This window comes from Drosophila teissieri, chromosome X (assembly GCF_016746235.2).
Source record: "Drosophila teissieri strain GT53w chromosome X, Prin_Dtei_1.1, whole genome shotgun sequence".
NCBI classification, from domain to species: Eukaryota; Metazoa; Arthropoda; class Insecta; order Diptera; family Drosophilidae; genus Drosophila; species Drosophila teissieri.
Genome location: NC_053034.1, coordinates 4405240 through 4431394, shown reverse-complemented (window position 1 = coordinate 4431394; position 26155 = coordinate 4405240). Strand labels below are relative to the sequence as shown.

Below are 26155 nucleotides of genomic sequence, written 5' to 3'. Positions count from 1 at the left end.
AACTTTTAGCCCCCAATAAAGCCAAACGTACAACAACATAAAAAAAAAAAAAAAAACAGCAGCCACCCCTCGTGGCTTTCGTCTGAGACAAGCTTTTATAGTTGATTAAGGCATATCAAATGTCAAATGTCACTAAAGTCGACAGCAATGCCTGTTGTAAAAACTAAACAAAACCCATTGTGGGCTGTGCGAAGAAGAATGCGAAGGGAGTGTGGGGGCATATGTAGCTTTATGGTGCGGTTCAGGTATATCTATATCACCTCCCCCGTAGAAATCCACCGCCCTTTCTGAATTCAGTTCGGCAATAAAAGAAAAACAAGCGGAAAAATAAAGGAAATAAGGAGTACGCGAGCAGGCAGCTTATGTGGCGGATATCGCTTTGTTACCGAAAACCCCCACCGACTGTCTGTCTGTGTGTCTGTTCGGCAGCTCAATTGCCAACCAGCTCCAGCAAAACTCGGTGGCCCCTCAAACCGGAAACGGAAATTGAAGCATAAAATTTCCAAGTTTGCCGCAACACCAAAGCATCCAAACTCCCAAATGCTGGAATAATGGCGGAAACGCGAAATTGTTGTCGATTATCTTAGAAGATGGATCTGAAATGCAGTCGGAATGTTGTACAAATAAATTATGAAAGAAGTGCTAAGTGAAGCCATGACTTTATAATTCTTTGTTCGCTACTTAACCAAAATGAGACCGAATGTTCCAATCAATCGAAACTATATATTCAAACGTGGTATTCATCATAACTTGGCCAAAAACGGTCGCAGATATAAAATAATATGCAGCTAATAAACACATCTAACCATCCTTATAACGTTTTCCGAAATCCATTATAAACAATTGAGCCAATCTGTCATGTAAATTATCCGTTCGATTTGCCGCGCTCGCTCCATTCCTTTGTCCTGGGGGCCTTGATGGTGCGATGGATAAATGTTTCGGCTCCTGGTGGTAGATCCAGTACCCCTTATAAGCGCCCAAACTCTCGTAACCGATTTGGTGGTGACTTCTACCAACGATAATTAATGAAATCTGACATCAACTGGGGTAATGGTTGGATCCCAGACTGACCGAAAAGCGAGGGGCCGTGGTGGACAAGGGTGAGTACACAGTGAAACATGGAAGTAACTACAAAACTAAGTATTTTGTCGTCAAAAGAGTTAAATATAAAATGAATACACGGAATCGGTCAACAAGTGTATACCAACTCACAATGAGCACAATAATTTCACTTTCTAGGTGTAACGAGCTATTTTCTCTATGTGCACCAATGGACTGTGTGATCTGCAGAGGGGATTTCTGAATGGTAGGGTTGGGGGCCTGTTCGAGTGTATCGATGAGTGAGACAGCGACGTTGAATGCCCTTAATGAGAAATCGTTTTAATTGAGTTTGCATGTTTATGGCTGCCTTTTCACTTGAGCATCGCCTGCACTTTTTGCGTGGCTGAGTGTGTGGCTGCCCCGACCATTCAGCAATCACTTTAAAAGCCAAACCTTTGAGTGGGGTTTTCTGGCAAAACGAGGTATGGGAAATTGGGGATGGTGGAAGAGGGGGAATGGAGGGGGGCTTTTGGGGACCGGGCCCGACGAGGTCAGCCACATATTGTCATGTACAATGGCATCGTTTGTGGGCTGGAACGGAACACAGGATGTAACCACATGCTGCTGCTCCTGATGAGGGTCAATTGTCCATTAGTGTGTGTGTTTATGTCCTTGATGCCACCCTGTAGTTGGGTGGTTTCAGTCCTTGGGTGGGGCATCTTTGTGGCATCTTGGGGGGCAACATGTGCGGCGGGCACAACTTTTGACATGTCTCCGCCGAAGATCCACTCTTGGGGTGACTGCCTGCTGTTCCTGCATCTGTGGCATAATTATTTCTTGATTATGTAAATTCGGAACTCCATTGATAGTTGCTTAGCCCAGTGACTGGAATTCGCGTTCGACTGCGAGGACAAAGACAGTGGCGTCGTCCGAGAATTCCCAAGTGACATGCCCAGTACCAAAGTCAGATAGCGAGCTATGTTTGGTAGTTCAGGATATGTTTACTAGTTAGACAATCCGTTGTTTTGTCGGATTTATTTGAAAAAAAATTTATTTAAAATGAAAAAACCTTCGGTTACTGTGTAGGAAAAGCATTTCACACAAGACTAAATATCATTTCATATTAAGTATACGACTGTTTTCAATCAATATTTTTTGTAGCATACTTTTGTCGGCAGTTTAGCGGCATACGGAATACAAGAATAAATTAGAGTATTATTAAGTATACGTATTAGGTCCAGCATACTTTTAGGTCCAGATAGAGTATGAGTATGAGTTGAACTGAACGCTTGCATATAAATGCAGCTAAGCGGAGACTTTTGGTGTCAGCATTTATATTTATCCCTGGGGAACAAAAGGACGAAAGGGGGAAATGGGGGCTGGAAGCGGCTGTTTGTGCAACAAAGCAAATTGCTGTAATCCATTTTCTGGGCGCATCAGCTGCTGTTTCCACTGCTGCAGCAGCCGCTTTTCCTTTTTGCCCGCCGCTGGCCATCAAATGAAATGGATTTTTATTAGATTTTGCTTGTAAAGAAGATTTAAATTTATTTCGTTTTTGTTTGCTCCGCTTGTTTATTCCCGGAAAAAACAGTTGTTCCCTGCGCTTCTCCTACTTGTTGTTCTTATTTATTTGTTTCTTATTTCATGCTTTCCGTATTTGGTATCTTTCGCTCAGTTTGTTTACTCCTTTCGTTGCTTTTTTGCGGAAGATTAATGACGGTCGCCTTTGGGAAGAAAGTTGCGCGGGTGGCTAAATCAAGGGTTTAACCATACAGCCATCGTGAAGCGAATGTTTCTAAAGATTCGTTTTCCAGGTTTCTTACATTTTGCCATTAGATAATTCTATTTGAATTAGGCATTAGTTGTTTATTAATATTTTGTATGGTTTTCTGCAGTGCTTTTTTTAGATTATTTATTTAAAAGATAATTTGATTCTTTCAGAGTGGAATTCTATTAAATTATATATTTATCATCCTACCAGCCCCTTTCTATTAGTCCCAACCCATTACTAAGACTGCTCTCCAAACTCACTGTGGGCTGTACTAATCCCAAAACGTCATGGATTGGCCGAGGCAGACGACACTCGACGACTGCAATTACAACATGTTAAGCATGGATTTCAATCGGCCCGGCCCACCGATATACTGTTATTCGGGTTCGGGCCATGTCAGCACAAAGAAAATCCTGGGGGGGGGCGGGGAATTGGGGTGAAACTGGCGCCCTGTCAGGACTATAAAATGTGCAACTAATACGATTACCAGACGAGACGGACAAGTGGGGAGTTGGAGTTGGAATCTGGATGGCCGAGTTCGTGAGTTGCAGCTTTAATGTGGCTGACTGCTGGTGGAAAGTGGCATAAAATGGGGAATCTTGGGTGCCAGCATTGCCAGGGGTGGTTGGGTTAGCTTAGGCAAATATATTTTAAATTATGATAAATTGACTTTCGGCTAAGGAAGTTGACTTGGCAACATCAATGTTGGCGCAACTTTCAGCTTGAAGTTCAAGACTACACTGTTCCAAAAATATATGGTTTCTATGAGCGCATTATTACTGAAAAGTAACCTGTTTCCTAATGTTTTGATATAAATATATTAAAAGAAAGCGGATGTTTATGATTGTTTGTTTCCATATTTAAAATTGTAATAGGTTACAGGGTTGGTAACAATATGTCTCTGTTTTTTATCTGTGTAGCATGGTGTGTGCTGCTGGTTTGGGTGGTGCTTCTTGTTTGTCGTTTGCTTGCCGGCCTCCTTGTCATCTTATTATGCAGAGTCTGGCAAAGCGTGACAATGAGACAATGTCGTCAGCATCCACCCCACATCCGCACTCGCGTTCACGTCCACTTCCGCATCCGCATCCGCATCCGCACATACATCCACATCCACATCCGCATCCGCATCGGCAAGTGCATTAACCGGAGACTCAAGACAGCGCGTGCTAGTTGAATTTATTGCGCCGAACTCCCCCAAAACTCAACTGGATTCTGTGTCCGAGAGCAATTTGCAGTTTTACGCTTACTTAAATTGTGTCTAAAATGACAAGGGGTTGCTGCGGCTGAGCCCCACAAAAAAAAAAAGTATAGTATAAAAGGGGTAACAACAGAGCATTACAAAACACAAAAGACACAGTGGCAATGTACCCATTCCCCAGGAGGCGTACAATTTTTATTGTTATGTGTTTCATTTTTTGGAAAAACCGCCATTTGTTGTTACCATTTTAAGCGTTATGTTTATGTCGGCTTACAATGCCCCGCAATCGATATTAATATTCGTGGGGCATAGAAATTGAAAATTATGAGGGTGCTGAGTGGATTTGTTGCTTGGCTTCTCCCTGTTCCTATTTACTCGAATAACTCTCCGAATAGGTCCGATAAATCATACTTGCCTCGCTTTGCATTTTGGGTATCTATTAGCTAGCAATTGTTTAACCGTAGAAACGGTTAGACCTAAAAAGAAACAACCTCAAAGAGCCATTCTAAAACCCTAGTTACATATTTGAAAATGTTAGTAGAAAGAATTATTGTCTTCAATAATAAAGAACTGAACATTGAAATAATTGTTCTAACATTGTTGAACAATATGAAAAATATTTTCACTTAAAGCCGCCATGATTTTTAATACCGATTATATATCATAGAATTACGACAGATTTTTGGGACTCAACCGACAGCAATAATTCGGTTAAAGCTCCAATAATAAGAGGTTTTGTGGGTTGCTAAAGTGGTTTTTTGAATCCGATAAGGAATGCGTTTCCTTTGCCCTCGTCAGGCGATTGACATGATTTGCGTTTGAAAATCTTGTGGAAATTAAAAAGGGAAAACAAAGAAGGGAGACAACCGCAGCTATCGGTCGTTTGGATCTCATGTAAGCCGACATATAGGATATACATATATAAAAGTATATGTCCATCCCCCAAAGCGAAATGCCACCCCGACTTTTGCAGTGCCCCCGACTTTTTTTTTTTTTTTTGTTATTCGACACAAAGTCTGCGGCCTGTTACGTAATGTGATAAGAATGCGGACCAGATAGTCATCATCCCCATGGAGTCGCAGTCCCTTTCGTGGAGTACGTATGGATATATGGGGCTGATTTTACTTTCAACTCGATTTGCATAATTTTATTTGTTTTCATTTGCTGCTCAAACAGACTCCTTCTTCTTGTCCTGCGAATTTCAATTGAATTTTGACATTAGTGTCGAGTGCCCTTAGCGCAGCATGGCTTTTTTTCCGTCACGCTGGCCAAGAGTATAGGAATCTGTATGGACGAAGCACAATCTGACAAATAGTCGAGATTTGCTACTTTATGGGGGCTTTTGAGGGGTTTTTACGGTTTTACCTGACCAGCCAGCCGTGACAGGTTGGGTTTTTGTGGGGAGCCCCGGAAGAATGACTCACTTCATGCGTAAATTCGAGTGGACATTTGAAGAGTTTCCTTTTGTTGGCCACCTGCCAAATCCGCCTGCTAATTGCCTCAACTTTTGTCCAAAAAAACACTGGGATTCACGATGATGGTGGTGCGCTACCAGGATATCAGGGAATTGTGTGTGACACGAAATGCGCAACATTGAAGCATCCGCCAAAGGAATTTCCTGCTGACATTTTTTAATTTTACACTTGACTGAGTGAACGGCGCGGGGGACACGGAACCGTGGATCGGTGGAACCCGGGATAAGACCTCACCCTGGATTAAATCCGATTATTGGAGGGGCTTCGGGTGGCATCACAATATCAGCTCAAATATAAATATTTTTCTCATATTTGTGCGGCTAAAAAAAATGCATACAGACTCCCTTTTCCATCAATGGTTATTGGCCTGCCTGAATGGTGTATGAAAGTGGAATCAAAGAGTTTTCCGAAAGGAATTTCGATTATCAATCCAAAATAGTATGTCATTATTAACTGAGCTGTCGCTAAAAATTGCTGCTGCACTTTAATGTGGTATCGATTGGCTTCAATATTGCTTTCAAGTTACATTTAATTAAAAAATGCAAAGTTCGTCTCTACTTGTATATTGTCTTTCCCGATTATTATAGTCAGTAATTTTCATTTCACTGTTGACAAAACCAAACAACCTATTGCCCAACGACATTCGACTTTGTCATGGAGAACAGATTCTGCTCTTGAAGTGACCCCTCATTGTGAAGGGTCCAAAGTCTGAAATCTATGCAAATTGTGCTTCCTTTCGCTCTCATTTCGATAATTATGCAGTGATCTGAGCCAAAAATCCCTTTCTCTGCCTTTGCCTGTTGCTAACAGTACATATTTGGACAGGGTGCCCGGAAAATCCAGGGAAATCACCACTCACCACCCACCGCCCACTGAAGTTGTCTGCTCCATCAGCATGTTTTCGGAGTCGGTCTCGTGCACTCATTGAATGTTATGAAGTCATTTGCATATTTGTTGTTTATGTTGAAAACAAGATTTCGTTATTAACTTTGCTTAATTTGTTTGCCAACGAAAATGGAAATGGTAAGCGGGGAAACGGGGAAAAGCGGGCGAATGGCGTGGAAAACGAAAGCGAATTGAGCCATCGAGGCGAGAGGCTGAAGACCTGAAAAAATCGTGTTGACCGAAGCGTTTTCTTTGCCTCAATGCGTTTCGGATTTGTTTGAAACGTTCCCTTACACAGATAAATGTAATAATAATTTACAAGTAAATATAAGTAAATATTTAAAAAGGGTTAACACTTCAAATATTTATATAAAATTATAACGTATTCATATTTTTGAATACCTTTGGTCATTAATCGTTGGTCCCTTTGAAAATGCAAGTATGCGAGTTTTTTGTTGTGTATGCTGAGGGTCCTTATTAATTGCAATTTAGATTGTGCATCCCTTAACCCTCCACTTATTTTCAACCACAACCGCCAACCTTGCAAACCCAATCCCAGTCCCAAACCGAGTCTCCAACCAAATCGCAATTCTGAAAACTCCTCGAGAAACAACGAGGCAACAAAGAGCCAAAAAGGAAGCCATAAATAATGCCAAGTACTGTCTGCTCTCTCTCGGAATTGTCCGTCTGAAATCCAAAGTCCGGACTTTGGACGGGAAATTTGTGTTCCATTTAATTGCTGGCGAAATGGGACGAATGAGGGTGAGGTTGAGGAATCGGGATGTGGGGAAGATAAGATTGCGCCGAGATGGAATGAAATGCTTAAGTGGAAATTTTAGTTTGCATAAATTATGCGGCAAACGTGCAGACTGACCCCTAAGAGAGATGTTTGGTTGCTGGTGGATCCCCAGCTTATATTGTCCCATATACATATGTATGTATGTACATATATGAAAATATATATATATTGAAACGCTTGCAGAAGTCTTAAAACTGACTTGCTAGATTTTTATTTTCGGTTACTTTGTTGGATGCAATGGTAAGGGTAGTTCGATCTGTGATACCTTTTCGATTGTCTGTTTTGGCTCAAAACATTCGCAACTTTCTGTTTTTTTCGTCTGTGTCTGTGGGCTGTCTCGCCGTCTGTCTGTTCCCATTTACCCCTTGAGTTGGGTCGAATGCATGCAGTCCTCCAGTTCACTCCTCCAACTTTCCCTTTTTTGCCCCGCACTCGGAGCATCCGCTTACATCCTTGTACACATCCGCACACACATCCGCACTCACATCTGCACACATCGGATGTTGCTTTGTTTGGCCAACTAAATGGCGTTTCCGACGCGATTTCCACCTGCTTTAATCCGCGCCTGATGTGATTGGATTAGAAATATTGAGGAAATGCTGGAAAGTACATCAGCATCAGCATCATCATCACCATAACTATCATCTTCATAAACTGGAAACCAATTTCCGTTCATCCTGGGCAATAAAACTTTGCCTTCAGCTGCAGGCCTCTCAACTCAACGTCAACTTCGGCCATGCAGCAAATAAAAAATAGAAAAAATAGCCTGAAATAATAGCCGCAAAGTATGCATTGGCAAAAACCCTAGTCCGGCAACCCTGAAAACTTTACCAAACCAAACCGTCTTGACCAGAGCAAAAAGTTGATATCATTTTGGTCTTGCACTTGGATTTGCAGTACCAAATGGAAGCAAAAACTTGCAGCATATATTGCGGCGTGCCAGAGGCCAAAAGAAAAAATGAAAGCCAAGGAAAGCATCAACAACTGCGGTAATATAAGAAAATAGAAAACAAAAATACGGTTCGACTTTGATAAGCACGAAATGTTCTTGTTTATATATATATTATAAATTCCAAGAAGCTTAATTAGGATCAAGCACTTAAACTGAAAGTGATATAAAATTGCATTTCTACAAAGAAGGGTTTCTTATGGTTATTACATTTTTTGTCTATGTGGCGAAAACAAGTTTAAGTTAAAGAATTTCTACTGTGAGACGGTCGGTAGAACTTTGCGGACTGAGACGAAAGTAAAAACGAAGCCTCCGTAGGTCTGACAGTCCACTGTCAAAACTTTTTTGATTATCTTAATTGCGATTACGGGACGGCTGATGCCCCATTCCCCTTGTCCGCAAAAGTGGAAGAATGAACCCCCAAAAAATGCCACCCGATGCGTGCATAACCCCAAAAAGTAGTCAGACAGACAGACAGACAAATGGTAGGGAAAACACAATATATATACAATCGGTCGGGGAGTTAAGTTTTGGGGTCGTTTTTTGGGGGGGCCAAATGTCTGCTTCATCCGCAGAGCTGAAATTAACAAGATTGACCCCCTCGTCGCTGAGCTGTAACTGTGGCAGGCAATGAAAGAAATTGGGCTATCAAAAGGAGTGGGGGAATCCCCGAGAAAAAGAAAACTTTTGGGCCAAGGATAAACAAAGTTTGCTCTTCTTTTTGTCCACTGCAATTACAAGAGCTGACCGCTGAAGTCCAGACCTCGAGCAAAGTCAGTTCCCAGAGGAGTGCCACCCGATAATCGCAATTCGAAAATAATAATAATAGTTTTTCCCTTTCCCGCTCCCCATTCAATGATTATCTATGGGACACGGAACACTCTCAGAAGACCACCCCTCAATAAATCTAGTAAATCGATAGGTCCAATGTTGAGCTATCAAAGTGAAAGTTGGCCCAGAAGCTGCGACTCGAAATAAAGATGTTCTAGGAAAAGCCTAATAAATAGTACCTTTTGAAAAGAAAGCCAAAACGATGGAAGAAATGCTTCAGATATAGATAAATGGTCATATCAACTCATATTCGAGACTAGAAATTGTATAATTTGTGCCTGGTTTTCCCAAGAATCATGATCATACCAAATACAGAACTGTCTAGAGGTCGTTAGGTTATATAATTTATATTATCATTAACAAAAGAATTTCCTTTGGCTTTGGATTCGCTTTGACAAGAAAAAATGCCCAAAACTATGCAGGGAGTGCTCTGCTGGATCGATTGAGCGATAGCCGGTTTATCGACATGAAAGCGAGTGGAGCTGAAAAGAACGCAATGGTTTTTTAATTGCACTCGATGCCACGAGTCAATGGGCAAATCAACATTCATGGCACAAAATTTCCGAGGTGAATCAGTCCGTGCAAAACACACACACACACACTAGTACACTCTTGTTTCACACAGATACTGGCACACACTCATGCACAGAAAGGTGAGTGCTTACAAACCATGAAATGCTTTTGGCCCAAAAATGTTTGCTGCCTCAGCATCAGGAAGCGAAAAACAAACAAAACCCCGAATTATTATTATGATTACCATTAGCTGCTGGAAACGAGGATGTATGCGTATGAATACTCCGCAATTTTCGGTTTCGCAAATGTTGCAATGGATTCCATTCCCCATAACCCCGGTTCCGCCAAATGTTTCCATTGACAGCTGGAAAAGCATTTCCATGTCAGTGCATATATATGCAGATAGTACACGAGCTATGTGACAAAGAACGATTTCAAAATTGGGGAAAAGGGCATAATTTCAATAGCTAGTTTTGCTCGTACTCCATATGCGTTCAAAACTCAATTCAGTGCAGTACTATAATAGGATAAATGAACAGCAAATGATGATGATAACTGGAAATCAACCACTAGTAAATGGTAACCAGCGTTGCGTATAAACATGTACATACTCAACCGATGCAAAAACAATAATCTACAGAAAAAATTTAAACTACAATGAAGCCCGAGTTTGCTAAAATTTCACATGTAGACAAAACGAAAACGAAAGTGCTTGCTGCAGCACATTTCACACTTGTTACACTTTTCAGTGCAGTAAAAAGCAAAAACTTACGTGTTAACTTGCACAAATGTGTACATTATGGCTTGATTGAAATTTCAATCTGTTATATACATAGATATATATATATATATATATATATATATGTATATATATGTAAATACATTAAATCTTATTCAACAAAATGCTTTGCATTCTGAAAATGTTTGAGGCAAATTAGGGGATTAGTTAGCTATTAATAGCAACATGACAGGTGCAATTAGAATCGCAAACTGGATGCAAGTACGACGTGACAGCTTAAATTGGTGCTAAGCTGGAAAAAACCTTTCCAAATGAAGCGGAGTTCGTGCAGCAATTGGACGATCTGCACCCACCTGCAACGACGGGATGAACCACTTTGTGTGGGTCCAAAGACACTTGATCCCCCCATCCGGTATCCCCCTTATGCAAATAATGGTCGCAATGTGTCACTGAGCCACCAACTGACAGTTTGGATGAAGTGTCGCTGACAGGACGCGGATGCGGATGCGGATACGGATATGGATATAGAAGCCAGTGACTGCTGTGTTGGTATGCGGTATGATGGATCAATACCACACATAGACATATACTGTGCACCACACAGCACATACCACACATCACACCTACCACCTCGCAGCCAAGTGCGAACATAAAATGTATAAAATATTGGCTGTCTACACGAATACTAGGCAAGACACCAAACCGAACTGAATTGAAGCGGGGAATTCAATTTATATGCAAATGATATGCGAGGCGGGCTGAAGACAGGCAGCGAGCCCAAACCAATACCAATACCAAAAACCGTAACTGAACCTGAAACCAAGCCCAAAAACCGATGCGAGGTCGTTCAGCTATGTGAATTTTAATTATATTTATTAAAAATGTAATTATGTTAAAAAGCAGGAGCGACAGACACGTTGATGACAGGCAGAGAAAATGCAATAAATAAATATCCGTCCATCCATCCGAGCCAATTAGCTTGGTTCTTTCAGCTAAAGTAGCGAGTGCCCTCCGCAGAATCGTCCCTCACATCGTAAGTTGTGGGGAGAGAATAGGTTCGTCTGTCGTAGCTCTTGCGCTCGTAGCTCTTTCGGCTAGGTTTTTCAGTGACTTCCTCGGATTCTTCGTATTCCGCCTCGGTCGCCTCCCCTGAGTAGTATCTAGCAGTGTCCTGGTCCTGGTAGCCATAGCAAGGCTTTACTGTGGTCTTCTTGGACTTGCTCTTTTTGCCCGACTTCTTGGACAACTTGCCCTCGAAGAAGGCCAGCTCCTTCTCCTTTTTGGCCTCGAAAAAGGCCAGCTCCTTTTCTTTCTTTTCGTCCCACCACTGCTTGAACTTCTCCCACTCGTCCTCCTTCTTCTCCAGCTTGGCCTCCTCCTTTTCGGTGAACAAATTGAGGAAATCCAGCTTCTTGAGCAGCTCCTTCTGCTTCTTGCCCTCGAACCAATCCAGCATTGCCTCATCCTTGGCCTCCTTGGCTTCTAGTTTCGCCTCGAGCTTGGGCAGATTCAAAAGCCATCCGTGGGCCATCTGCAGAGCTGTGGGTTTTTTCGTATTTTTTATTTTGCCACAAAATATGACAAAGCTATGAGCTATTGTGTTTCATTTATGTTCCTTGTAAAAACTCACCGAAACAGGCCATCGCCAGCAGCATTAGTTGTTGTCCAAATCTCAGCATTGTCTTTTGGCTTTCGGTTCTTGAAGTCCAAACACTTGTTCAGTCTCTGTTCGGTCACAAGCAGATGGTCTGGCTACTTATAACCCGAAAATCCGAGCCACTGCATCTGGGAGCACGTGCTGCCTGCCTCGCCACTACGATAAGCACGTGCATTTCGGTTGAGAAATCTATCAAGCGGCATATTTGGGCCTTCTGCGATACTGGGTTCAATGCTCTGCCTGCACCGAAAGAAAAATACATTGGCTGAACATTAAAATGATGTACACCATGCATACACCAACTTGACCTACTAAATGATCAGGCTAGCGCAATGCGAAGTTCTGTTTTCTTTGGTTTTCCTAATGGCTACATTCTAGACGCTATGTTTTTGCTCAGTGTCTGATGGTGTATGTTCAACTGTCGCTCTGATTAGTCTGCCAGTTATTTAGCAATGTCTTGGGGGACTTTAGGCGGTTCTGGCAAAGATTTTAATGCACTGGCTTGCGACTCGAAAAGCAGGCGCTGCTAATTGAGTCTGCCATTATCTAGTGGGTTGTGTTGCCTGGCTTGTTTTTGCTGATGTGTTGAAAGTGGAAGTTAAATTGTATTTGTTTAGTGCGGCTCATGCACACGGAAACCAAAAACCAGAGAGGGGGCCTTTGACTGTGCAATGTGTATTTGTGTTTAGCAAACAGTTTGCCAAATTAATTGCACACCAACTGTTTATTTGCCCGTTTGTCCGTTTGCGTTTTATGAGTTTCTCCCCTGATTTCCTTTCGGAGTTTCTGCTACAATTTACCTAGACCGTTTGCTTTCTCTAACTTGGCACGTTAATGAGGCTCACCAGATTGGAATGTATTGCTATTGAGTTGCTTGTCCTTTTTCCCCACAAAAATAATTATCTTCTTCGGATGAATAGAGAAGACTCGAAGACTTTGGCCAAAAACAATAATGGGAACCTGTCTTTGTTCTACACATATGTGGGTCTTTTTATACACTAGGTATGACCGTGACGAACCATTAACTAGATAAAACTTGCATTGTAAAACATATATTTTTGTAAACATAACCTATAAAATGTGAAGTAAAAATGGAACTCCAGTTATCAGTGTCAGTCCTCTGGAGGATGGTGCAATTGAAATGTTACTTGGGGATTCTATTATTGTCGCTATTTTCCAAATTGTGGGGCAACTGCGGAAATGGTTCCAATACATTGTTTGAGTTGAGGACGAGATCGTCGTAGTCCTCACTGAAGTCGTCAAAGCCTCCCAACGTCGTCCTGACGGTTGTTGTTGTGGTGGTGCTGGATGTCAGTGGTGCCGGGGTGGTGCGACGACGAGGTCTCCTGCCTCTGCGCCCTTTACGCCCCCTTCGCAATTTTCGCTGTGGCTTGCTAATCTCGTTCGATCGGCCATATATATTCGGATATGGCTCCATGGTGTAAACGGTGTAAGCAATTGGTGTTGAGCTGGATGTTGTTGTTGATGTGGTGGTGCTCTCAGCAATTGTTGTTGTTGCTCTTTCAGTGGTGGTCGTTGCTGCTGGAGTGGTTGTTATTTCGGACTGTGGTGTTGTTGATGCTTGTGTAGTTGTTGTTGTCGTTGTAGGTAAAGTTGTTGTTGTCGTTGTAGGTACAGTTGTGGTTGTCGTTGTAGGTACAGTTGTTGTTGTAGGTAAAGTTGTTGTTGTCGTTGTAGGTACAGTTGTGGTTGTAGGTTGTGGAGTAGTTGTTGTTGTAGGTTGTGGAGTAGTTGTTGTTGTGGGCTGTGGAGAAGTTGTTGTTGTGGGTTGTGGAGTAGTTGTTATTGTAGGTTGTGGAGTAGTTGTAGTTGTAGGTTGTGGATTAGTTGTTGTTGTAGGTTGTTGAGTAGTTGTTGTTGAAGGTTGTGGAGTAGTTGTTGTTGTCGGTTGTGGTGAAGTTGTCGAGCTTTGATTTGTAGTTGTTGGTGTGGATTGTGGTGTAGTCGTTGAAGTTTGTGTAGCTGTGGAGGTTGACTGTGTTGTCGTCGGAGCTTGTGTAGATGTGGTTGAAGTTAATTGCGTCGTAGTTGAAGTTGAAGTTGTGGGTTGTAGTGTTGTTGTTGAAGTTTGAATAACTGTTGAAGATTGTGGTTCTGTTGTTGTTAGTGCTTGTGTAGTAGATATTGTGGAAGATGGTGTAGTTGTTGATGACGGTGTTCCCGTTGAAATCTGAGTAGTTGTTGTTGAGCTTTGGGGTGTTGTAATGGTTGTTGAAGTCCTACTGGTAGGCAGTTCTGTGGTTGTTGAAGCTTGTGTCGTTGTTATGGTTGGCTGTATTGTTGTTGGAGCTTGTGTCGCTGTTGATTGTGATGTCGTGGTTGAAGTTCGTGTTGTAATAGTTGGAGTGTTTGGTGTGGTGGATGTGTCTGCCAAAGTGGTCGATGCCGACTGTGTGCTTGTGGATACTTCTGTGGATGTGCTGATACCTGCTTGTGTAGTGGACGTGCTTGCTGACACTGTTGTAGGTGTTAGAGATGATGCTGTTGATGTAGCTTCTGTAGTTGTCGAGGTAGTGCTAGAGGATTCTGTGGCATTTGATGCTGCTTCAGCTGCTGCAATTATTTCACTAATGTTAATTGTAATGGTTTCGTTGTTCAAGCTAGTTCCGTTTGCCGACTGCTGTTGGTTGTTTGAACTAGTTATTGAGGCCAGAAACGAAGACTCCTGGCCCACTGTTAAACAGACTGAAATGAGTAAGAAATTAGCATCCTCGTTTAAATCATGTGAGCCATCACTAATTACCTAATGTTGTCACCACAACGAAGGCAATTAAATGATTGCGTGACGGCAACATTGTTGACGTGTTGCGTTCCTTTCCGTTTCCTTAATTAGCCCTGAATTGAAGGCTTCAGTCGAGGTGTTGCTTCTGTGACCGGGCGTACTGCTCTATAAATTTGGCTAATTGAACTGATTTGCTGACTGCTCAGATGGTCCAGTTTTATATCGATGTGCACTGGGCTCCACGTCCGGAAACGTGTGCTCCGTACGTGCGATTGCCGATTAACTTATCGCGTCTTCAGCCGATTCCAATCTCAATTCGCCAGCTGTTGCCACTCACTCTCACTCTCAATCCCCGGATTCATTCTCCACTTTCCGCCCCTCCGCCATTGAAGAAGATGTCTTGTGCTTGTGATTCTGAATTCCGATTCCGGAAGTGGCTTACACTTGTTGAACTTTTTAAAATATGTACAACGAGCAGACAAACCGGATGCATTGCTCTTGCATTCGATTAACAACCGGGCACGTAATCTTGGACAGCATCGAAAACAGATGGTCCAAAAAAAACACAACACAAACCATTTTGAAGGCAATGAGTTTTATTACATTAATTAATGAAGTTATGGAAAAATTATGCGATGAGATTATAGTTTAGTAAACATTAGTGGCTTATTTAAGTCTAATGCTTAGTATATTAAGGTTTGTAATGTTTTGTACAACAAAAAACACAAAACGAAAAAATCGAATTAATCCTGATTTGCATTTACAAGCACTTTGTTATTTCCTGAACATAAATAAACATTTTAGTAAAATGGCGTGAAACAGCAATTCATTAATATAATATATATACATACATATATCAATCGCTTAACTAAGTTCAGTTAATTGTGGAAAAGAAAAAGGTATTCAAAAAACCAACTATGAATAAATCGAATGAAATGTTAACAGACAATGCGGCATCCGATTAGCTCTGATAACAGCAACGAATGCAATGGAAATCACTTAGTTGTTGGTGTTCAATAAAGAAAAAATACACACGCAATTTTAATTATGTATTTGCATGTCATTCCTCGCCCGCTTAAAAAGCTGAAATTGGTAATTATTTAGCTGGAACGTGACGAGAGGCAAATAGCGAAGTATTATGAAAACAAATCGCTAAAACAGCAAGCAAATAAAAAGTAGTGCAAAATGTGGGAGAAGCGTCCCTTTTAAAGGGAGGGTTTAAAATAAGATGTAATATATATACAATAATTTGTAGTATTTATACACACAAAAAATATACGATAGATGGACATCAAACCGACAAACAAAATTTAAAATTTTATAAAAAAAAATACCTATTAAATTTTTCAAAAGATGTAGTTTTGTGATGGTGCAGTTCGGGCCCATTTCGTCGTATGACGTAGTACTGTACCTGTACTTAGTAAAACCAATTACCAAGCAGTGACAAATCGTAGAACACGCTCTAGATAGTGAATACGTGAGCTTAGCTTACGAAAGTTTTCCATTCGGGCAGTATAAAAACCGAAGTCGATTCAGTTGGATCAAGTAGTCGATACATTCAAACCATACTAAAATGTTCAACAAAACGATTGTCGTGGCCCTCCTTGTGTGCGGTACGTAGTCCTCGATCACAAGGATATGAGTTATTTTATTTATAAGCAAATTTATATTTTTCCAGCCTGCTACCTTGGCACCATTGAGGCACGCCCCGGACTTACCGATGTGGCCACTGGACAAATAGCTGGTAGTTTTGCTCAAGGAGTTCTTAAAGGAACTGTTTCACAAATTGGTTCTCAATTGCCTGCTGGTCTTGGCCAGCAATCACCTTTGTCTCAATTGTCTAATTTGCCACTTGGGACAGTTACCGGATAATCCCATCAACACTTCAGAAGCTCTTAGACAACTTCTTGCCAATCAAAACAATGTTTCATGCAAAGCGTATTTAATTTAGCATAATTCGTCAAATTTTAATTACAAATAAAGTTAAATTTTGAGCATTTAAAAAAATTTGGATATATATTTTTTTTTTTTGTCATTTAATAATCCTTCGTGAATAAGGTAAAAAGTATGGAGTAGTCTCACCTTTATAAACTCGACTATAAGCTGCTTAATTATTTTAAATATATTAAAAGCTTTGTATAAACTCTAATAGGCAACTTTGTCAAACAAAAATGCAAATGCCCTAAAAGAAATTGGGCTTTAATAACTTTCCCAGTTCTTTAAGAAGCCATACAAATAATTTAAAACATGTAAGTTACATATGTAACGTACATTTAGCTTATAACCGAATGTTGGTTTAATATCTACAAAGAATTTTATATTTTATTGTCCTACCAACATCCCGTGCAACGGTCTAATAATTTTTAGTTGAATAGAAAATTGAATTACAAAATTGATTTTATTGTTATTATTTTAAGCTTTACTGTACCCCTGGAGCTTAAAGGTAGAAACAAATAACCCTTTAAAGTCCACGAAAAGCGTAGCCTTACGTAAAGCAATAAACAAGTCTAAATAAATCTCAACTACGTGAGCTGTCGTAGCCCTAAACTCCACGTAGGACCAGATTTCCGACTATTTATGTAGGGCGAACTCCCCGAATAGAGCTCAGTTTGCCTTTCAACTATGTCAGGCCAGAATTTATTGTTCATTGCCCTGCTCAGCCGTAAGTTATTTCATTTTTAACGTACGGAAACTAAAACCTATATTTTTAAACAGTGATGATGACAGTGGCCTGGACTTTCCCCAGTCAGTCCTTAAATGTGTCGTCGGCAAGAAAGCAGCTCATCAAAGATTTTGTGGCTAAAGTTCAGGAATTGATAAAGATCTTAATGCACGATTTGTTGAAACTTCCGGTCCCGAGATAGGATTACTTATAAATAAAAGTGTATTATTTTCTAAATTTTGATTTTTTTTTTAATTGGTCCCGAAACCATTTGAGACTCGGAGCTATACCTTTGAAGTGTATCATTAAGAAACATAACTCTCAGGAGCATTATCACAACAGCTTGTACTTTCTTAAGTCACCACATGCTTGTGGCGACTGTACCGCATGGCCCAGAAGCCATCGGGAAAATGCCTAAAATTATGCCACAGCCCGGCCAAGAAGCACACACATCTTGTGTTCTTGCACAAGAAAATGTGTTAAGAAAATCTTAACGAAATTTCTCACGTTTGCCATAATTACGAGAAAAATACGTGACATGTGTCTTGACTGCGAAATTTGCCAGGGACTTCGGCGTGGCTTAGCAGCGATTGGGTTCTGTGGGCAGTACGGGTAAGTAATGCATATGCAAGGTCGACGAAGAAAGGGGAACAAAACGGGTGCCGAGTTGTAAATGGCAATAATACCAATAAAAATCTGTGTACAAGCCCCATTCCCCTTACGGCGTAATTCATAAAAATCTCTTGAACAAATGTTTGTGACTCTTGGTCGTGACTCGCCGCCTTCTGCAGTCAAAACATTAATGGCGTACACACACAAAATGTTGCTTTTTAGCAGGGCCTTCGATTCCATTTCGATGGCTTTGAATAATTCAGACAAATGCGGTGTGTTCCTTCCTTGGGAGTCGTCTTAAAGTTGCCTGAAGTTTGTCCTCATCGTCGCATTGGAGAAGTTGGGAATTCTCTCAGAGGACGTTGCGTGATTGAATTGCGGCCTGATTGACAACTGACAGTTGAAATTGATTTGGCTGCAAAGTCGAGCGGTGCCGGTGGTTGAAACAAACCATCCGGATCTGGCTCAAGGAAGATGGATATATGAAGCTGAAGAGGGAACAGAGAAGTGCGAGTTGGGGTGGCGCTACAAACAGCCACACTTATTAATCCCCCGAGTGCAGGCGTGCATAAGTATCGGGCAAATGGATTAGAAAGTTTTATGTGCACCGCGGTGAAATTGAGGACCTGCACCGCAATAAAAAGACTAGCGTATCCTCAAAGGTGCTTGCACTCAATGGCAGGTGTAAATCAGCCACCATTTGTGATGCTTTGCACAACTACAAAAATAATTGAATTTGGAACTTAATAATTAGTTTAGTGAGCTAATAGTGACAAATATTTATTAATTCATTTAAATTAATTTCTGCGTTTTTCTGCGTGTAGGTAAGCGAGGATGCGATTGTTGGCTAACTTCTCGGACCAAAGGATTCCGCACCCTCGAATCTGATGCTACTTAATTAAGTTGAACGGACCAAAGGGTAGGAGTGGTGAGTGCTAGCATATGTACGGATAGAATGGGGTGCACCACCACCCACTGTCCTTCAAGCTCCACCCACCACCCACTTGCGGCCCTCCACTTTGCCACATTTGTGTGACAGTTAATGAACTCCCGTCACTCTTTCGCTTTTGTTTTCACTAATCAAAGACACATGCGGCATGTGAGCGGCATACGCAATAAGGCGATGGAGTGCAGTCAATTAATTGATGGATGATGTGCATAATGAAAAGCGTAGGGGGAAGTGTCAAAGCATCGTTTGCCCCTCTTTGGGCATTTTACAACATTAGAGCTGCAACAAAACTTTAACATCAGAGTACTTGTTCCACATTCTTTCATCTAGCCTATACAAAACTTCACCGAAATACACGTATGCCTCTTTTGTACCTACCAAACTTTTTTGCCCCCTATTCAATGACAGAAGCTCATCAAGGAACTCCGCCCATCGAATGCCGGTCCATTCAGTCGAAGGTTGCACATCCGGGTGTATTGATTGCTTTGACAAATCTGAGGCTCGTGTAATTTCATTACAAAACCCCCGAATCGGCTTCAGCATGGGATTACCACAAAAGCTTTTTTCGAGTCGAGTCGAAGTCTATATATTCCCCAAAGTGAGGAGAGATGGGCCAATGTCTGGTCTGGTCTGGTCTGGTCGGGTTTTCCAGATGCTTTTTCCTCGCCGCCCTCGTTGTGTATGAAATTAAATTCAATTGTGTGACAAGTTAATCCTATTTCTCATCTCCCAACTTTTATTTAAGCTTCATTCTTTATGCATTACATGCGAACTTCGTGGGTGAGTGACTGACACCGGTCTTGGTTTCCAAGGCAGTCAACGGTCCATCAATCAGTCAATCAGCCAGCCAGTCAGCCAGTCCGTCGGTCAGTCAGTCACTCCTTTGGCAGACGTCATAGACTGTCAGAAATGTTTGATATGTATGTATGCTGCCTTGCTGCTTTCTGTCTTGGAGCCCGTTTCAAAAAGTGAAAGCGAAGGGTTGTCTGGCCGGATGTCTGGGTGTCCCAAGGGCCGTGGATTCTGAGTGCCTCCATGACTCCAACGATCCAGCAACACTTCATTAAACGCATAAAGCAATAAAATGTTCTCTCGATAGGCAAAACAAAGACCATCCCAAATGAAACCCCATAGAAAAAGGCTTCGAACTGTCTGACAGCTTGACGTCGCCTGCTAATGGCAGAGAAAAAAACAGAATAAAGGAAGACATCTACCCGAATTGATACACCCGAGTCCTTGCAAGTTGGTCCCAGTGATTGGGAAGACCTAAAGCTGCTAGAAGGCTATAATGAAAGTCAAACACCCACTAAAGTTCCTATGGCTGCGCTTGAAATTTGCTTTGATTATGCAAATGTCACAGCTGAGAGGGCAAAATTTGTTTCAATTGGCATCGTGATTGGGATAGGCACCTGCTCTCATCTATGTATGCAGAAACTTGAGAATAAATGCATTAATATACTTCCGCTTTAAAAAAATAATCTTTCATTGATAAGCTCGTTTAAAGATGAAATAATCAATTGTTATTGACTTAAATTCATGGAAGTCAGAAAAATATTGAAATTGCATGCGAGTCATCTTGGAGAGTAGTTAACTTGTGCAGTTCAATCAACTTTCCGCGTGCTGTTCCCGTATGTTAGTCACGCCCCCATTAACCCCATGGAAAAAGTGACAGACAGGAATCAGACTTGAGCTGGGGCTTAATCCATCACATCAGTGCGGAAGAGACCAGTCATCATCATCAACGTTGTCATCAGTGCTTCCCCTCTTGGCCCCCCATCTTTTGCCACTGACCACCACTGTCGTCCCCGTATCCGAACATAATATAGAGTAGCAGAGTTGTATCTTTATTACGATAATTGCTCATTGAGCAGGAAATTATTATATGCGTGTGCCTCGGCGTGTCCTCCGATTGCAAAGCCCCTCAAATTCTTGGGGTAAGGGAAAATCAACCCAGAACCCAGAGGGGATATAATAATAGCACAACATGCGTCCGAACAAAGTCCGTTCTCCTCTGTTGCTTACTGGTTCAGGTGGAAGTGGCACAGGATTGTTTGGGGTTTTGGGGCTTTTAGCTGATGACGGCATTTTTGTTTTCTTTTTTTGCGGAGGACATTCAGAATCGGAAAAATGGACACCACACACAGGAAGGGGCGAGACAGAAGAGAGTGATGCTAAAAGTGGTTGAAGGAGGAACAGATCCTAGGCGGTTGGTGGTAGTGCTCGCAGTGGTCGATCATTTGCATTTACGTCATCACCATAGCCATCGCCATCACCATCGCCCTCGCCCATCAAACCGGTGGGCAACGAAGGCTCCCTCCAGTTCCACACGTCGATACTATCGCCGGCTCCCAGATTGAAGTCCGTTCTCTGTCGTTGCAGCAGTATACGCATATTGAGCATAAATCGATCCACATCTCGTTGATGACCGACGCGCAAGCGGATTTGTGGCATTTGGGTGATTCGACGTCTATCTGCCGATCGGTTGATCGATCGTTGCATAATGCGCTCTATTTCGCCTGGCATGCGATCTAAATTCAGGCGAATTCGAAAATTCGGACCTTGATTTGGCCGAAATGGATTCATCTTGTTGCACCTTGTAATTTAGTTATTTTCTGTGTTTTGGTTAACGAGATTTTGAGTGGTTTCGGATATTTTTTAGGCTGGACTTGCTTACCAAAATTTCGATCGAAAGGGACTGCTACCAGTGGGGGATTTCGAATGACTGAACTTTTGTTGACAGTTTGGCAACAAAAGCATTCTCGATAGGTAGAGTTCTCAAAGGGGACTGAGCATATGATTGATATTAGGTAAAATACAAGATATAAACAATGTAATGATGGAAATTAACCTAAGTTTAGCAAACTAAATCCGGCATAACCAGATTGAGGTACTTCTGGGGAAACATCTATGCGAATCTAGCTTTTAAGTACGCATACTTGTGTACGCTCGATGCATATTTAATTAAACTTTCACCTCTTCAAAGCCGACAAAGAATCTTTGGCGGGGGCTACAGGAGACAAGTCCAGAACACTTTGGTATCTCGCTTCAATCATTTTCATGGGGTGGATGGATGTGCCAGTGAATGTCCTAGCTCCAGGACCTGTTACTCTCATCCTAGTTCTTGAAATACTTAAAAGCAACACGACAAGCTTTAATTAAATCAGTTTTAATTAATGCAAAATGCGAAATTTCAAAAGACGTCGCCAGGGCTTGACTCAAATTGCCGACAACATGGAAAACAGAAAACAGAGGCGAGCGATGCGATGCGATGCCATGCGAAGAGGTCCAAAGGACCCCAAAAAGGATCTGGATCCCCTCGAACGCAACGTTTTGTTGTCGCATAATTACAACTCAATTGTAATCCAATTTTGGCCAGGCATATAAATCCGATTCAGGCACAAAGTCACGCCCCCGGCCTGGTGTCTGTGTCAACTTTTTCGGTGTCAAATAAATAAACTTTTGACAGTCGGCAGACAGGCCAGAGGGGTTTTTCGAGCATCAACTCCGCCCGAAAAAGCCCATCCACACACCTTTCGCTTGTGGCCACCACCGGAAATGGAAATTTGTTAACGATGGGGGTGAGCTCCCATTGTCCCTCACCCCCCTCACATCGTTTGGCATGTACATAAATATCTAGGGTACCGAAATCAATGCCCCAACAGATGGATTAGATACAGTCATCTGACCAAGAGCTCATCCGTTCAACCCCGTCGAACGCAGAACTCTTGATAACTGCAAATTAGTTGCACATGTTCCACATGGGCCACAACTCAAAACAAGACGTGTTTGCACTAATTTGGCCAAAATCAACCGCTGTGTGTACATGTGCTGCCATCTTTTGCTCGCTGTGTGAGTGAAGAAAACTCATCATAACTTTCTTATCAGAAACTTACTTCTTGCTCTTCAGATACCCAACAGAAGCAGTCCCAAAAAAATAAAATAAAATAAGAGAAAGGGAACTAGCGAAATTTTGGGGCGAAAAACGAGAAGGAAAACAGAAAAATTGCCTAGAAAACTTGTTATAATTACACACTGGCACACACGCAAGCACACTCTCACACGTGCTGGATGGACGTATGTGTATGTGAGTTTTACACTTAAAGAAATAAATACGACTTCGTCATTAAATAAAATTGTCTATGCCTTCAATAGTTTACTAGTTTCACTAGTTTAACAAAGTATGAATCGATTTTAAGAGATATTAATTTGAAAGCCCGCAGAATAATTCAATAAAAATGTTTATTTCATAACATTATTTTTGAATGGTTCTGGTTCCTATTTCCTTAATGTGTATGACTAACTTAGTGACTGCAGGGCAAGGAATTTGGAATGGGGGACATGGAGAAAGGAGGAGTACGGGGACATGCATGAACAGGCAACATATGTTGGACTTTGGAGGAAACTTTTGCGAGTTTTCGGGGCGCCCTTCTACTATCACCCTTGTGGCAGCTCCATGTATTGGCACCTCCACTTCGCAGGATTTCGCCGAGTGGAATTTGTGTGTTTTGTGGTTGAGTAGACGCACAGTTTAGGCCCAGAATGCAACAGCTGCGAGAGCCCCCATTCCGGAGGACGAAAATGTCCTGCCTAACTCAGAGTTTGAGTTTTGCCTGTTGCCGAAAGACCTCGTGACAACTTCCTCACTTATCTCCCCGATGAGTCAAGATAAGTCGGATAATTGCATGGGACTCGAGCTAACTTTAAAAAAATATTGTGATTGTTTCAAATAAATTTATTTTAACAAAAATATCTGATATGTATATTCATTCAGGAACTGTCCCCAACAAAATGCAATAAAAAGCAAGGGTTTCCCAGTGCCTGAAAAGATCCCCGTTAACAATCGACTACCTGATTCCAATAGCATTGTGTGCCGCTCTCAGAGGGCCACAAAAGCCCCATGATACTTTAAAAAATAATAATGACAACAGTTTCAATGGAAGTCTGGAAACAATCAGAGCAGCGGCCACATGATGCCAACATTTCAGGGACTCTTCGCAGAAATAAAAACCTGCAACGAAAGCCGTGGGAATTGTTAACGAAGGCTTAATAAGAATGGGGTAAATCCTACGAAAAAATAAAGGCACAAACTTTTGGGCCAACTTTTTTTGGTCGACAAAGAAAATAACGAAAAAATCTATGTGGACCCCGCCAAACTGTCGGGAAATGCCCAAAAATGGCTCGGCCAGCGGGAATAAAGAGAAATATGCCAATGAAATGGGCTGTTTCCCAGCCCTGGAAAATGTGTTCTGTGGATGGGGGTGTGCAAAACTGATGGCCCGTCTGGGCCAAAAGCAAAACCAGAGCCAAAGAGAAAGCCATGTGCTCTCAAATGCAAGACACGTACTTGCGCTATAATTATTTCGTACGTGAGCACGTGAGCCCGCCGAAAGACAATGAGTCGCTGGATCCGGAGAAATGAAAAACGGAGACCCGAGTTCGAAGACCGGAGTCCGGAGAGCGTCTGCGTCTACGTCTACGGCCGGAAGAAGATGTCGGGCCCGCTAAGGTTAGCATATGCATATAGCACATCAGAGAGGTTAAAGTTTTGAAGTGCGGACTTCCATCGAAAGAAAAAAATTCTAATAAGATATAGATTAAGGCAAACTAGCAAAATAAATAAATAAAGCTGGATTCTTTTCCAATAATAAAAATAATAAATAGCAGTAAGCGAAATAATTATTTGTAGCTGTGTATCATCATTAGACATAGGCAACACGTGGCTTCAGTTAAGGTCCCCAAACGCTAATTTTCAGACGTCCCACAGCGTGACACAACATATCAAAATGTTTTGGAGTAACCCCCTCCAAATAATATCCGCCTTAGGACATGAGAGCAAAGATCTTTAGCTGTCCAGCTGCCTTAAATATAAGTTACTGAATGCTTGTTTTTTCAGGAAAAATGTATTGTCACTACCTTGAAAGTCCTAGCGTCATTTTATATATATCTTCGTTTATATTAATGGCTCTTTATTAAAGAGCTTTTATATCGATTCGAATCCTATTTAATCAGCTATATAGAGGACAGTAAATATAAATTAGGTTAGGTTAATTTTTAGTTTTCCATTTCACTGCCTTGCATAGACCTCACTCTGAGCAAGCACTTTGGAACCATATATCTAATTAAAGGACTGTCCCCTTGGTTCCCAACTGGTCCACATCTCATCCACGTCGTCATTAGCATCGTCATGATCGGAATAAATGAAAGCAGCAACCGCTACAACCGCATGCAGCTTAATTCTCATAAAAGTCACATAAAGTAAATAAGTTTGATTATAAGCCACAGAAAGGGGAACACAACGGAGTGAAAAAATGGGAGCAAAGAAAGTACACAGTGAAGAAAATATAATGAACTAATATAACAGGAGCAGAACAATAATTGTTAAACGGACATTTAATACTGTTATAAAATAGTCTTCAACGATGGGATTTAATTTTTTTTTCAATAAACTTTATTTTGAACATTAAAAAATGTAATTAATAATATATATTCAGGAATTATTTATTCATCTTTTCTCAGTGCCAATAAAGTGTAGAAGTGCCGGACAGCAGCTTCACTTGCAGGACCTGGACCAAAACAGATCCTGGCTTTGGCAGTTGTCACCGCCGCTGGAGTAATTAACATTCACAATGAAAATGAAAACGAGCAACTGCAGCAGCCTGGATGGGCGAGTGCAAATGGGTGGGCGTTTGTCTCTGTGGGCGGGTCTTTGAGAGCGGTAAAAGTTTTTAATAACCCGCAACAACAAACACGACTGGGACCACGAAGGACAACGGCCGGGAAGGGCGAGCGAAATGCAGGGTAAGGTAAGGCGAGGAAAAGCGGGCAACGGCGGCACAGAGCAACCGCCAACAGCCACAATAATGACACACAAAACTTTGACAATGTAGTCGTGCGTGCAACGCACCCCTTCGAAAGCCCTCCCAAGCCCCCGATCGCAGTCCCAACCCCAATCCATATACCTCTGCCCGCAGGACCCACTTTCGCGTCCGGCGGAAAAGGATTTCTGTCACAACGAAAACAGCAATGAAAACCACAAAATGTTGTCCGCTGGCACACAAAGAAAAATATATACTCGTATCAATTGCATTTGATCTTAATATTCAAAAACTAGGCATTAAGACGGCAAAGCTTTGGAAATCTATTTAAAAATTGTACAAAATATATTATAATTTGAAATACATAAATATATTTGAAATTTCTAGATAGTATACGCAATCATTTAAAAGAGCTTAGGTAAATGTTCCAAAAAACTTTTGTTACACTATATTTCTCAGTGAAGTGGGTTGATCCGTGGGTGGTTAGGGATTCAAAGGTTGGGGCGGTACGCGGCC

The 26155-nt window shown here is 41.7% G+C and overlaps 5 protein-coding genes across 5 annotated transcripts; 2 read left to right on the top strand and 3 right to left on the bottom strand.

The window, feature by feature from the left end:
• Positions 1-11053: 11053 nt before the first annotated feature.
• Positions 11054-11945, bottom strand: LOC122624490. The gene is made up of 2 exons (XM_043804073.1): positions 11832-11945; positions 11054-11740 (listed from the first exon to the last, which is right to left on the bottom strand). The coding sequence occupies exons 1-2, from the start codon at positions 11878-11880 to the stop codon at positions 11190-11192; spliced, it is 600 nt and encodes a 199-aa protein (XP_043660008.1). The 5' UTR covers positions 11881-11945; the 3' UTR covers positions 11054-11189.
• Positions 11946-12894: 949 nt separating this feature from the next.
• LOC122624317 (cell wall protein DAN4) lies at positions 12895-14777 on the bottom strand. Its single transcript, XM_043803813.1, has 3 exons — positions 14623-14777; positions 13608-14564; positions 12895-13469 (listed from the first exon to the last, which is right to left on the bottom strand). The coding sequence occupies exons 1-3, from the start codon at positions 14672-14674 to the stop codon at positions 13003-13005; spliced, it is 1476 nt and encodes a 491-aa protein (XP_043659748.1). The 5' UTR covers positions 14675-14777; the 3' UTR covers positions 12895-13002.
• Positions 14778-16060: 1283 nt separating this feature from the next.
• On the top strand, positions 16061-16608 carry LOC122624560. The gene is made up of 2 exons (XM_043804198.1): positions 16061-16214; positions 16280-16608. Exons 1-2 carry the CDS (start codon positions 16175-16177, stop codon positions 16471-16473), a joined length of 234 nt encoding a protein of 77 aa, XP_043660133.1. The 5' UTR covers positions 16061-16174; the 3' UTR covers positions 16474-16608.
• A 612-nt stretch (positions 16609-17220) lies between these two features.
• Positions 17221-17500, top strand: LOC122624864. Its single transcript, XM_043804607.1, has 2 exons — positions 17221-17263; positions 17317-17500. The coding sequence occupies exons 1-2, from the start codon at positions 17224-17226 to the stop codon at positions 17463-17465; spliced, it is 189 nt and encodes a 62-aa protein (XP_043660542.1). The 5' UTR covers positions 17221-17223; the 3' UTR covers positions 17466-17500.
• Positions 17501-20647: 3147 nt separating this feature from the next.
• On the bottom strand, positions 20648-21602 carry LOC122624557. Its single transcript, XM_043804195.1, has 2 exons — positions 21499-21602; positions 20648-21436 (listed from the first exon to the last, which is right to left on the bottom strand). The coding sequence occupies exon 2, from the start codon at positions 21405-21407 to the stop codon at positions 21024-21026; it is 384 nt and encodes a 127-aa protein (XP_043660130.1). The 5' UTR covers positions 21408-21436; positions 21499-21602; the 3' UTR covers positions 20648-21023.
• Positions 21603-26155: the final 4553 nt, after the last annotated feature.